The sequence below is a fragment of the Bos indicus x Bos taurus genome, chromosome 23 (assembly GCF_003369695.1).
Source record: "Bos indicus x Bos taurus breed Angus x Brahman F1 hybrid chromosome 23, Bos_hybrid_MaternalHap_v2.0, whole genome shotgun sequence".
NCBI classification, from domain to species: domain Eukaryota; kingdom Metazoa; phylum Chordata; class Mammalia; order Artiodactyla; family Bovidae; genus Bos; species Bos indicus x Bos taurus.
In genome coordinates, this window is record NC_040098.1 from 20,597,967 (window position 1) to 20,612,556 (window position 14,590).

General features: G+C 43.2%; 1 protein-coding gene across 2 annotated transcripts in view; it reads right to left on the reverse strand.

Moving 5' to 3' along the window:
- RCAN2 (regulator of calcineurin 2) overlaps positions 1-14,590 on the reverse strand; it is a 281,009-nt gene that overhangs the window by 94,857 nt on the left and 171,562 nt on the right. The window contains exon 1 of one of the 2 annotated variants that reach the window (XM_027523981.1): positions 8,530-8,901. The exons of the other annotated variant lie outside the window; for it this stretch is intronic. Coding sequence (XP_027379782.1) covers positions 8,530-8,616 — 87 coding nt within the window. The 5' untranslated portion in view covers positions 8,617-8,901. Of the gene's footprint in view, positions 1-8,529; positions 8,902-14,590 lie in introns of those variants that run through there. 2 annotated transcript variants of the gene reach the window in all.

A 14,590-nucleotide genomic window follows, 5' to 3' on the forward strand; every position in this document is an offset into this window, starting at 1 on the left:
TTATATATAGTATACACATGCAAAGGGGCTTCCCAGGTGGCACGAGTTGTAAAGAACCCTCCTGCCAATGCAGGAGATGTAAGAGACATGGGTCTGATCCCTGGGTTGGGAAGATCCCCTGGAGAAGGTACGGCAACCCACTCCAGTATTCTTGCCTGGAGAATCCCAAGAAGAGCCTGGTGGGCTATCGTCCATGGGGTCACAAAGAGTCAGATACGACTGAAGCCACTGAGCACACACACACATACACATGCAAAACATTTTCATGAGTGTGTGCACATGTGTGTATGTACAGCTGTGTATTTTCCCCCGGAGAGATACATTTACCCAAAAGAGGAATACAAAGGCACATCCAGTGAGTATTTTCTATAGAAGGTCTTAACTTGGTGGATATTTTCTTCTCAAACATTTTTAAGATAAATTCTCCATTCTAGATAGAGCGGAGAGTTCACAACTTATTGTGAACTGTTTGAAGTCCTCATTGAATTATCTCTCAATCTTTTTTGAACTAGTACCTTGGAATGAGCTAAGATTTAGAGCTTGGAAGGAATACATTCCCTTTACATAAAGAAGTTTTCCCATTACATAAAGAAATTCTAGGCCAGGCATGGGCTAGAGGGTTTATGACCTCCCTGGAAAGCTGGGTTATTCACCGCAAAGCTGTGATGCCATTTAAGCTTACAACCTAAGCATACCTAGTGATAATAAATGTTTCAGGTATCATTTTCTTTTCTATTTGTCAATTTTAAGTTTCATCAGAAAGTACTAAAACAGGCTATTATAAATTGTTGATAGCTGTATCCAGAATCACTAAGGTTGCAAAGGGTACTCCCTGAGTTATACATTAAAATCTGCTTCTTTAGGAAAATAACACTAATGAAGCCACTGTTTTGCTGTTATTGCTTTGAGTAAATCTGACACTCAGAGGTAGCAACTGTCAACGTCTGAATTACTTTCCCACAGTTAAAAGACTCGAAACAGAGAGGCACGTTTTCAGTGGGCTTTCCTGCTTTACTATGTCATTACTTGAATACTGTTCCTTGCCTCTCCCTGATGTGACAGGTGGCTGCAAAATCTGCCTGCTAACCTTCTCAGGGAGCATCTGTCACTTGAAAAAATCCCTTCCTCCCACTCTGAAAGGTGTTTGGTACTTTCTTGAGAGGTGAGATAATATTCAACAGTACACATTTAAACATGTTAAGTTTCAGGTACTTTTTAGAGTTACTGTCTAACATTCAGTTTTACATTAACACATTTATTTCCAAAATGGCCTCAGTTCTAGTCCATTTTGTTACCAGAGGACAAACACGCTTTTGTTGTGAGGGTCAGAATCTGCCATGAGGAAGCCATCCCATCCTCCACACCGCAGCCTCCCTACACATTCCTTTTTGGTTTTCAGAAACTAAAGATGGTCTGGAGATGTAATGCGAAATAAATATTATTTAAAATTCTTGGTGGGGGGGAGGGAGGCTCACAAGGGAGCACAATATATGTATACAGATAACTAATTCACATTGTTGTACAGTGGACATTAACACAATATTGTAAAGCAATCATACTCCAATTAAAAAAAATAAAATTCCAGCCGTTGAACAATGAGGGTTTCTGTCAACTTTAACATTTGGTTCCTAAAATTTACCACAAATATTTCCAGAGGGTTTCAATGTTTGAGAAGGAAATCACACACAACTCAAATTCTTCTAAGCTGCTGAGCGAACACCGTGGTTTTTGAAGATTCTGAAAGAGCTTTAGAGCTCTACAGAACCAAACAGGTTGACAGCAGCCGGGTCCTCTGCCCAGCACTGCATTTGCAAAGCATAAGAAACAGGCGTGAAGCTTGACAAGCTCTCCTAACAAATACCCACAAGCTTCTCTTCCAGATCAACCCTGCGATCCCTCCCAATACCCACATTTTCATTTGTGCCACTTGTCTCCTCCCAAAGCAGAGGGCAAAGCACATCACCCCAACTCTGCTCCATCATCCTCCTCCTCTGCATCCTGCCAAACAAAACTAGTCATGGAATTTTCACTGGTTCAAATGACAAATAGATTTCAATGTACTAAGTGGCCAAGATGTGCTGGCTTTTTCTTTTCATAACTCACACAACAGCATGACACAGACTGTGAGTCAGTCATATACTTTTGTGTGAAAAAAGTAAATGAAATTCAAAGAGCATCAAGCACTTTTCTCAGCATCATTCCTGTGTGTCCAGAAAGGTTAAGAGACTTGCCCGAGGTTGCATGGATTGGGAGGATATTGGGAAATTCTCAAAAGCAGAGGAGAGAAAGCAGGACTTCTGAGTCACCTTGGAAAGGCCCTGGACTTCTAGATGGGAAGAAATAGTCCTATAGCAATCCTAGGATTTCAAGTGTATGAAAAATTATTACTCTGAGAACAAATTTCTGCTTCAATTTCCCCTTCTTCCAAGAGAACCACCAGGCTTAAAACATAACATGAGGGATTTAGCTTAAGCACAACTTCAAAAAGGAGCAGCATGAAAAAAATAAAAATTACGGTATGAGACCTTGATAGCCTGGTGAGGTCCCTGAATAGGTCCCTGAACGGATGAATGAAACAGGTTAAACCTGGAAACAGGTTAAAGGGAGCGCTGGGTAAGAACACATCAGATAAGGTGGCCTCTCTTTGCCTCTACTGTGCCCAACTACTGGCATGCTTTTCCCCCAGATCGCCACACAGCCCTTTCACTCATTTCAGATTCCTGAAAGACACTAGAATAATGACATTTAAGAAACCGCCACCTTGCCAGAAATGCTTCTACTGGCCACCCATTCAAAAGTGGTCAATGGAATTTTTGGAGAGAGAAATATGGTGAAACGCATCTACCTGATTTCCTCCTCTTTGGGGAACTATTGATCTAGCAGTCCTGGCAAAATTTCAGAAATAGGAGCTTGAAGGGCCCCCAGTGCAACCTCCCTTCCAGCAATGCACCTCCTCACTCTGCTCCATCTTTCTTCAGAACCCTCATCACTGCCTGAAATTACATGCATGCTGTGTGCTAAGTCACTTCAGTTGTGTCCAAGTCTCTGCAACACCATGGACTATAGCCCGCCAGGCTCCTCTGTCCATGGGATTCTCCAGGCAAGAATACTGGAGTGGGTTGCCAGGCCCGCCTGCAGGGGATCTTCCCAACCCCAGGATTGAACCCGCGTCTCTTCTATCTACTGCATTGGCAGGCGGCTTCTTTACCACTAGCGCCACCTAGGAAATTATAGTATGCATTTATTTACTAGTTTGCTGTATGCCTCCTGGGTTAGAATGTGCACTCTTCTGAGGGCTGGGATGGTTGTCTTGTCCATCTCCCAGTGCTTAGAGTATCGCCTGGTCAGGAGTTAAGTGCACTGAACATACGTTTTTTATTTTTTTATTGAAGTGTAGCCAATTTACAATGTTATGCCCATCTCTGCTGTACAGCAAAGTGACTCAGCTATACATATCTATATATATATATGTGTGTATATATGCTTTTTTTAAACTTTTATATTTTATTCATCATGGATTTTTGTATTATATTTTCTTTCCTTTTCTTTTTTAATGGTGCAAGAAATATTATTCAGTTACTGAGTTTCTTCACCATGGGGCATGTGGGATTCTAGACCCCAGACCAGGGATCAAACCTGTGCCCCCTGCAGTGGAAGCGCAAAGTCCTAACCACTGAACCACCAGAGAAGTCCCCTTCTAACTATTCTTTTCCTTTATGGTTTATTCCAGGAGACTGGATACCATTCCCCGTGCTATACTGTAGGACCTTGTTGTTTGTCTAGTATAAATAGTTTGATCTAAATCTCCAGCTCCACGGGTCTCTGACACTTCTGATCTTCTTATAAGACCTGCCATGTTTCCCGCCTGTCCTAAGGAACAGAAAGAAGCTTTATGAGCCCCTGTCTCCTGTATGGATGCCCACTGAGACAGGACTGGATCCCTGGACTTGAATTAGGAGCCCTCCAGCCCAGAGAGGAGGCATCCACCCTCTTTCTGTGTGGGAAGCTCTCACTGCAGAGAAGGGGCAGTAGGTACAGGTAAAGTCTTAAAGCTATCAGAAATGTTGCTTCTGAAACTGCATCCATCAAGGCTTTGCTTAGGGCAATGGATCAAGGTGTTTAGGCAGAAGTTATTCTAGATAATACCGGACTGACTTTGCCTGTACCTACCTGTGTCTAGAACACACATGATGCTTACTTTACACATGATCATCTGTGCCCAGCTCCACTCCAACCAGCCAAGTCAGAAGTCCTGGGCATGGGACCTGATCCTTGTCAATATTTTAAAAGCTCTCCAAGGGGATACCAATGTGTAATCAGATTGAAGAACCACTGGACTAAAGTGAAACAAAAATTTCATTACCCATCTTTGGATCTTTCATTTCCCCAAGAGTTTGGCTCCTTGTTGAAGGGTGGGGGTAGGGAGGACTATTTTCAGAATATGAGAAGGAAACTCGAGAAAATCAACCCTGCTCACCTGCGTATACACAGACATACACACAGAGACACACGAACAAACAGATACACACAGATACAAAGGCACATATACACACACACAAATACATGAACAAACAGATACTCGCAGACACACAAACACACACAGACACAAACACAGACATATACAGACACACATCGATACAAACACACAGACCCCAGAGACACACACAGACACACATACACACAAACATACACACAGACACACAGGCAGACATGCACACACAGACACATACAAAGATACATACACTCAACACACACAAGCAAACTCTACAGTTCACCATGTCATTTTCCTTCTAGTGGGAGTTTTGAGTTTATCTTTCTGAGCATCCTTTTGCTATCAGACAGCTAAGTTCCCAACACTACCAGTGGGATTTCAGGAGAAAGACAAATATGGGGGTGCATTTACCTTATTTCCTCATGTGTTTGGCATTACCGCTTAAGCCACTTTGACAAAATTTAGGAGATGGGAGCCTGCAGGGCCCCCAGTGCAACCAGCAGAGATCCCTCATGGAAGATAAGGTTTCCTGAATTGCTGTAAGTCACTGTATTTGCATTTGCTTCTGCCCCCTCAAATAAATCACTGCATTTGCAAAGAGAGGCTGCTTGATTGCATAACCCTGGTGTGGTTTCTATTCCATGGGGGCTCCAGGTAGAAAGGGAGAGTTTGCAAAAGGCAAAAAAGCCTGAGATCAAGCAAGCTGGATGCAGGCAGGTGAGACAAACCCTCATCCGGGTTGCCTCCCTTTTCTCCAAAAGGAATATTAAAGGTTTAGAAGAAAGAAACTCCCGGCTCCACTGTGAGTCTGGAAGAGATGATTAATGAAGTTTACCTTCGGTGAAACTTTGGTGCCAGAATTTGACATCTGAACCTCTCTTCATGCCACTAAGCCATGCTCATTTTTGAACAAGGAACATATAGGTTTCCTCAACCAACCTCTTTGGCCTGTCTTAATTTTGCTTGATTACTGCTTAATTTAAGTGATTAAATGGCTAAGTGACCAGGTTGTGTGTGTGTGTGTGTTTGGGGGGATGGGAAGAAAAATGCTTTCTTTGTCCTGGATTGTCATTGTAAACTCAGCTGGAGATAGGACATTCCAATAAACTGGCAGAAATAACTCACCACCTTTAGAGAATGTCTGAACAGGTGATCATACCTATGATGGCAACAGCTAACATGTATTGAACATGAAATATGTCAGGCATTGTGTTAATTGTTTTCCATGTATAATTTTCTTTAATCCTCCCATCAAGCCAAAGAGGCAGGAATGACTATTATCCCCATGTTACAGATAAGAAAACTAAGGCACAGAAGGATTCAGAACCTTGTTCCAAAGAAACAAATCCATGGCGATTGCAAGTTACCAATATTTAGCAGGAAGGACATATAATGCATCTTTCTGGTGGGAATCTTCTCAGAAAACCCCACATGGTTCTGATGGAAAATGTGAGAGGCTTCATCACCCCGCCCCTCCTCCCCGTTTCCCCTCTAGTCTCTCACAGAGATCCTGCTGCAGTTAAATGCATTGACTCACCTGTCTGTAAAATGAGCTGCCTCCCCATCTCCGCACCCTCCCTTTTCCTGTATCAAAATCTACCCATCTTCCAGTTAAGTACCACGCTTAACTTGGGATGCACTATGGCGCCATCCCAACCACTCCAGTACAACCAGCTGTAAGAATTTTGTGTCCCCTGAATTCCACAAAATACTCTGCCTTTAAGAAATATTGGGCTTGTTTGCAACAATATGGATGGAACTAGGGATGATCATACTAAGTGAAGTAAGTCAGAGAAAGACAAACACCATTTGATATCACTTATATGTAGAATCTGTAAAAAATGATACGAATGAACTTATTTACAAAACAGAAATAGACTCACGGACATAGAAAACAAACTTATGGTTACCAGAGAGGAAAGGGGCTGGGAGTATAAATTAGAAGTTCGGAATTAACAGACCCACTCCTATATATAAACTAGATAAAGGGCAAGAACCTGGTGTATAGCACAGGAAACTGTATTCAACATCTTGTAATAACCTATAATCAAAAAGAATCTGAAAAAAGAATATATATATATATAGAGAGAGAGAGGCTTCCCTAAGGGCTCAGAGGGTGAAGAATCTGCCTGCAATGCAGGAGACCTGGGTTCAATCCCTGGGTCCAGAAGATCTTCTGGAGGAGAGAATGACTACCCACTCTAGTATTCTTGCCTGGAGAATTCCATGGACAGAGGAGCCTGGCAGGTTACAGTCCATGGGATTGCAAAAAATCGGACATGACTAAGTGACTAACACATACACACATATATAAACATATAACTGAATCAGTTTGCTGCCCACCTGAAACATTGCAAATCAACTATATTTCAATAAAAAATAAATAAAATATGGAATAATGCTTAAAAAGATAAATATTGGGCAAATGGTTCTTTCTATGTCTATATTACAAATACCTACGTCATATAAGCGTATTTTAAACTCTCTTCCTCTATGAGCACAGTGCCTGGCAGACAGCAGTTCTCTGAGAAATATTTTCTCAACATTATTTCGTGGACCAAAAAAGTCTATATTTTCACAGGACAAGCATGCAATTAAACGAGAACTGTTAAGAACAGAAGGGCATTGTAAAGTTTTACTTTAGGTACACACAATTGTATTCCAGCCCGGTGTTCAGAGACGGCTTTTACCCAGTTACCCATACTTTAAACAGGTTTTAAACTGGAGGGGCTTTGTGGACTGCTCTCTTCTGGAGTGTATACAGCAGGTATGACCAGCCAGACTGTCTCTACACGCATGTTTGCACTGTGGACGCAGCCGTAGGCAGCACCCAACCATTCCCTTCTAATTTTCTGAACCTCAGTATGACAGGTGGTGGACACTTCATAGTACTGCCATAAGAATTGGTAAACACAGGGCCACACATTTAAAATATGCAGAAACAACAAACCAGATTCTTGAATCCAGTTCAAAAGAGTGTTCAAAACCGTAATCTTGAATGACAGAGCCATCCATTATGCTAGTGGACACACACATTCCCACCTGGGAAGCACCAGGGAGTCCTCTTGCACACCCCAAAACAAAGAATTCCGGGTCTTCCTTTAAGTCAAGACTAAGGGAGGGTGGGAAACGATCATGCAGTGTGATTCCCCTTTCCTTCCCCTGAGACACAATGAGCAAGTGTCCTTTTTGTTGTGTGTGTGAACTGCTTAAATAAGAAGCTTCTGCTAGATCTTATTCTCAATATGAGAGGAGAAATAAAAATTCCCATTTCGCAAGCATGGCACCTTTTTCAGAACACAAAAGCAAAGGGGCAAAAGGAAAGAGAACGTGTGTCATCAGGAGACAATTACCCATGACAATCAGACAACTGCTGCAGACGTCTACTCAGTGAGGACCAGCGCCCTAGGATACTACATCTCGAGATGTGAAATTTATTTATGCCTGAACTTTCTTTATGGAAAACTGTTCAGGGGAAATGACTTGCTTCTTCTGCCTGACAAAGGAAATTTAGACAGCTCTTTTCCAACTTTGATTTTCTGAGAGCTGGGGATTGAAACTGCTGTCTTTAGAAGAGCTTTTGTTCAGTTTGCACATCATGGCCTATGTAAAGGACGTTCCATGAAGAGGTTAAGGTCTCATGATCGGGGTGTCCTGGGTGCGATCATTATTATATGCGCTTTCTTCATTGAGTCATTGATTTGAAACCCCTCAAAACACTAAGGACTAGCAAATTCTTATTGACACGGAGACTATGAAAACATGTCTACTGTGAAAAGGATTGACGGGGGATCACCTAATAGGAAAGGCAAGAATACATAGACAATGATTTTTCAAACCTTATCACATGCAAAATGAATGTGCTGGTCTCTCTTCTAACTTATTCTAATTAACAGAGCCAGGCACTCACCCCATGCATTTCTAGCACAGATCCTGAGCTGAGAACTATGAATCAAAGTCCTGTTCCCTTAAGCTAACAAGGCTGCTGGCAGCTTCGGCAAACAGCAACAATGAAACAGAAGATTGCAGGTGCGTACCTTAACCTCCTGGTTGGTAAAGACCTCCACATCCACCACGCAGGCAACCAGAGTGGAAACATCACAGTCCATGCTAGGGGCTGGCATTCCCCCTCCGGAATTGACAAGAAAGAGTTAGGCAGCCTCCGAGTCCTGCGGGCTGGGAAGAACCTTCCAGGTAGATGGTGCCGGGGCCGGCCGGGCGCTGCCCTGCCCTGGGGATGGCCGAGCCGGGCACCTGAACCCACTCGGCTGTGCGCACACACACAGCCCGCCGCGGCTCAGGCAGCGCGGCAGAGTAAGAGCGGCCGGCTCTCTGATGGCAATGACATCACCACAAAGACTGACACAAGCTGGAGCTATTTTTTTTCCCCCAGCCTTTTATCTCTAGGCAGTGCAGTGGAGCAAATTGAACATGATTATGTGCTAAATCTGAACTCAGACTAAATCAATTCAGGCAGTAGCTCGCTAGGAACTGAGTCATAGCTGTTGTTTCAGCCGAGTGCTTATGTTTGCAAAAAGCCAGGGTGGGGCATGGGAGGGGGGCGGACATCTGACACCAGAGACTCTGTTTGGGTTGGGGGTGGGTGGGGGAATTATGCTGCCTATGAGCCTGCTGAGGTTAAGGTGTGACAATTTCTTTGCCTCAGAAAGGAGCAGGAAGTTGAGGCATTTTGCAAATTGCTTGGCTTCTGTTAATTGCCCTGTGCCTCTCGGAGCGGACACACATGTTCTGGGCACCCTAATGCATCTCGGGCGGGCATGGGCTAAATAGAAATCCATTCTTGGAGTGACTGAGAGAGCTGGGCATCAGTCATTTAGGCAGCCTGGTAAGAGGAGATAATTAGAGGTTTGTGAATGTCTATTTGAAGCACATAAGTGCAGACCAGGAACTCTAAAAGCACCCCTCGAAGCTCTGGATTTCAGGCTGTCGCCAAGGTCACTCAAACCCAAAGCGGCCAGTGGGAAGGAGTTCCAGCAAACGTCTCACGCAGGGACAGATGGCAGAGTCTAACAGGCAAACGCACTGACGTGGGCCATTGTCAGAACCTCAGGGCTTGATTTCACCCGAGATTTTGAACTTGTCCAGTGGCCTTTTCAGTCTCTTTTCCTGATTGTGAACCCCTGAAGGGCAGGGCTGGGGATAATTCATCTTTATATCTTGAGACTTTAGCCGAGTGGCTGGCATGAGAAGGCAGTAATTGTTTAATGTATGAACAAACCAAATGGGAACAGCCTTCACAGCAGAAGTGAGCAAAGGAAAAAAAAAAAACCTGAATCGTTTTCATTTTATCATTGGTTATAAAAATACCGGTAGAATGAACTGACATTCTGGCAGGATCTATGCCCAGAAGAATGCAGGTGCGTCTTCTGTGGCTATCAGAGGTCACGATTTGTAACAGATTGGTGCCTTTCTAACCCAAGGCTGGAAAAAGTGGTCAAATTTTGCAGGCAGATGAGAAAGGTGACCTTTTAGACTGAAGGCATACAAGTTTTCTGGTTGATCCTCATTTTGGGTTACATGTGACTCTAATGAAAGGGAAAGACAGTCTAATCAGTTCAGTTCAGTTCAGTTCAGTTGCTCAGTCGTGTCCGACTCTGCGATCCCATGGACTGCAGCACACCAGGCTTCCCAGTCCATCACCAACTCCCGGAGCTTGCTCAAATTCATGTCCATTGAGACAGTGATGCCATCCAACCATCTCATCTTCTGTCATCCCCTTCTTCTACCTTCAATCTTTCCCAGCATCAGGGTCTTTTCCACTGAGTCAGTTCTTTGCATCAGGTGGCCAAAGTATTGGAGTTTCAATTTCAACATCAGTCCTTCCAATGAATATCCAGGACTGATTTCCTTTAGGATTGACTGGTTAGATCCCCTTGCAGTCCAAGGGACTCTCAAGAGTCTTCTCCAACACCACAGTTCAAAAGCATCAATTCTTCGGTACTCAGCTTTTTTTATAGTCCAACTCTCACATCCATACATGACTACTGGAAAAACCATACCTTTGACTAGATGGACCATTGTTGGTAAAGTAATGGCTCTGCTTTTTAATATGCTGTCAAGTTGATCATAGCTTTTCTTCCAAGGAGCAAGCGTCTTTTAATTTCATGGCTGCAGTCACCATCTGCAGTGATTTTGGAGCCCAAGAAAATAGTCTCTCACTGTTTCCATTGTTTCCCCATCTATTTGCTATGAAGTGATGGGGCCGGATGTCATAATCTTCGTTTTCTGAATGTTGTTTTAAACCAACTTCTTCACTCTCTTCTTTCACTTTCATCAAGAGGCTCGTTAGTTCTTCACTTTCTGCCATAAGGGTGGTGTCATCTGCATATCTGAGGTTACTGATATTTCTCCCAGCAATCTTGATTCCAGCTTGTGCTTCATCCAGCCCGGCATTTCACATGATGTACTCTGCATATAAGTTAAATAAGCAGGGTGACAATATATAGCCTTGACAGACTCCTTTCCCGATTTGGAACCAGTCTGTTGTTCCATGTCCAGTTTTAACTGTAGCTGCTTGACCTGCATACAGATTTCTCAGGAGGCAGGTCAGGTGGTCTGGTATTCCCATTTCTTTCAGAATTTTCCACAGTTTGTTGTGATCCACACAGTCAAAGGCTTTGGCATAGTCAATAAAGCAGAAGTAGAAGTTTTTCTGGAACTCTCTTGCTTTTTTGATGATCCAATGGATGTTGGCAATTTGATCTCTGGTTCCTCTGCCTTTTCTAAATCCAGCTTGAACGTCTGGAAGTTCACAGTTCACATAGTATTGAAGCCTGGCTTGGAGAATTTTGAGCATTATTTTGCTAGCATGTGAGATGAGGGCAATTGTGCTGTAGTTTGAACAATCTTTGGCATTGCCTTTCTTTGGGATTGGAATGAAAACTGATCTTTTCCAGTCCTGTGGCCACTGTTGAGCTTTCCAAATTTGCTGGCATATTGAGTGCAGCACTTTCACAGCATCATCTTTTAGCACATCATCATCTTTTCATCTTTGAAATAACTCAACTGGAATTCCATCACCTCCACTAGCTTTCTTCGTAATGATGCTTCCTAAGCATCACTGGACTTCACATTCCAGGACGTCTGGCTCTTGGTGAGTGATCACACTGCCGTGGTTATCTGGGTCATGAAGATCGTCTGTGTATTCTTGCCACCTCTTCTTAATATCTTCTTAGTTTTTCATACTAACTAATATCTTAGTTTTTCATACCATTTATGTCCTTAATTGTGCCCATATTTGCATGAAATGTTCCTTTGGTATCACTAATTTTCTTGAAGAGATCTGTAGTCTTTCCCATTCTATTATTTTCCTCTATTTCCTTGCACTGATCACTGAGGAAGGCTTTCTTATCTCTCTCCTTGCTATTCTTTGGAACTCTGCATTCAAATGGGTATATCTTTCCTTTTCTTCTTCACCTTTAGCTTCTCTTCTTTTCTCAGCTACTTGTAAGTCCTCCTCAGACAATCATTTTGCCTTTTTGCATTTCTTTTTCTTGGGGATGGTCTTGATCACTGCCTCCTCTACAATGTCACGTACCTCCATCCATAGTTCTTCAGGCACTCTATCAGATCTAATCCCTTGAATCTATTTGTCACTTCCACTGTATAATCATAAGGGATTTGATTTAGGTCATACCTGAATGGCCTAGTAGATTTCCCTACTTTCTTCAATTTAAGTCTGAATTTGGCAATAAGGAGTTCATGATCTGAGCCACAGTCAGCTTCCAATCTTGTTTTTGCTGACTGTATAGAGCTTCTCCATCTTTGGCTGCAAAGAATATAATCAATCTGATTTTGGTATTGACCATCTGGTGATGTCCATGTCTCTTGTGTTGTTGGAAGAGGGTGTTTGTTATGACCAATGTGTTCTCTTGGCAAACTCTGTTAGCCTTTGACCTGCTTCGTTTTGTACCCCAAGGCCAGATTTGCCTATTACTCCAGGTATCTCTTGACTTCCTACTTTTGCATTCCAGTCCCCTATAATGAAAAGGACATCTTTTGGGGGTGTTAGTTCTAGAAGGTCTTGTAGATCTTCATAGAACTGTTCAACGTCAGTTTCTTCATCATTACTGGTTGGGGCATAGACTTGGATTACTGTGATATTGAATGTTTGCCTTGGAAACGGACAGAGATTATTCTGTCGTTTTTGAGATTGCATCCATGTACTGCATTTCAGACTCTTTTGTTGACTATGATGGGTACTCCATTTCTTCTAAGGGATTCTTGCCCACAGTAGTAGATATAATGGTCATCTGAGTTAAATTCGCCCATTCCAGTCCATTTCAGTTCACGGATTCCTAAAATGTTGATGTTTACACTTTCCATCTCCTGTTTGACCACTTCCAATTTGCCTTGATTCATGGACCTAACATTCTAGGTCCCTATTCAATATTGCTCTTTATAGCATTCAACTTTACTTCCATCACCAGTCACACCCACAGGTGTTGTTTTTGTTTTGGGTCTGTCTCTTCATTCTTTCTGGAGTTATTTCTCCACTGATCTCCAGTAGCATATTGGACACCTACTCACCTGGGGAGTTCCTCTTTCAGTGTCCTATCTTTTTGTCTTTTCATGCTGTTCATGGGCTTCTCAAGGCAAGAATACTGAAGTGGTTTGCCATTACCTTCTCCAGTGGACCACATTCTGTCAGAATTCTCCACCATGACCCATCCATCTTGGGTGGCCCTACACGGCATGTCTCATAATTTCATTGAGTTAGACAAGGCTGTGATCCATGTGATTAATGAAATCAGCTCACCAATAGAAATATTTAGACTGATGAAACTCTGTGTGTGTGTGTGTGTGTGTGTGTGTGTGTACAGTACTTACTGTGTTGTCTAGGACACTGTGGGGAGTATGAAATCATGTCAACAGATAATTCAACTAACAGTTTCTGAGTGATGACTATGTACAGAGCTCTACCAGGTGCTCTGATGGATAAAGTGATGATATACCTCTAAAATGATGAATAAGTAAAATTCACTATCCTCAAGGGGTTTAAAATCCAGGGGAGAAGATAAGACATGGAGACAAACACGTCCACAACACAGCAATGGTGGCGGTGGCAAAGGACGTGCAGATGGCACTTGGTGGGAGCACTGGAGAAAGAGCAATGGACGCTGAAGGGACCCGGGGCAGATGAGCCTCAAGCAGCAGGACTTGACTTCTTCTCTGATCTTCAAACATAGGTAAAGGTCTATCAGACAAAGAAGGGGTGAGGAGAGCCCCCCCGCCAGGCAGGGGGTGCAGACTAGAAATATCCAGAGCAAAGGAAAAATACAGGGATTCCCCTGGTGGTCCAACAGTTAAGAGTCCACCTTGCAACGCAGGGGACACCAACTCCATCTCTGGTCCAGGAAGATCCCACATATTGCAGAGCAACTAAGCCCATGCACCGCAACTACTGAAGCCATGTGCTGCAATTACCGAAGCCCGTGTGCCCTGGAATCCATGCTCCACAACAAGAGAGGCCTACAATTCAGAAGTTAAGTCTAGCACACAGGTCCACAGCTGATCAAAAGCAACAAGGCAGTAGGGACGACCCATTATAACAATCTCTCTGTTCTCTTATAGGGTTTTGTGAATTATTTCACACTTTCTGTTTAAGGAAGAGCTACAAAGAGGTTACTCGGGGCTTTCCTGGTAGCTCAGTGGTAAAGAATCCACCTGCCAAAGCAGGAGATTCAAGAGGAACATCAGCTCAATCCCTGAGTTGGGAAGATCCCCTGGAGGACTAAATGGCAATTTCTTTCAGTATTCTTGCCTGGAAAAATCCTATGGACAGAGGAGCTTGGCAGGCTACAGTCCACAGGGTCACAAAGAGTCAGACACAGCTGAGCGACTGAGCACGCACATAAAGGTTAAATGTGTTATTTAAGAGAAAGAGCCTTGCTCTGACACATCTTGGCAGGAGGACATTAGTCTCTCCGGGAAATAAAGTCTCACCTCAAATTGTAAAATAGGTATTTTAGAGGCTTCCCTGGTAGCCTGGTGGTAAAATATTTTGCCTGTCAATGCAGGGGGCACGGGTTCGATCCCTGGTCCAGGAAGATTTCACATACCATGGAACAACTAAGG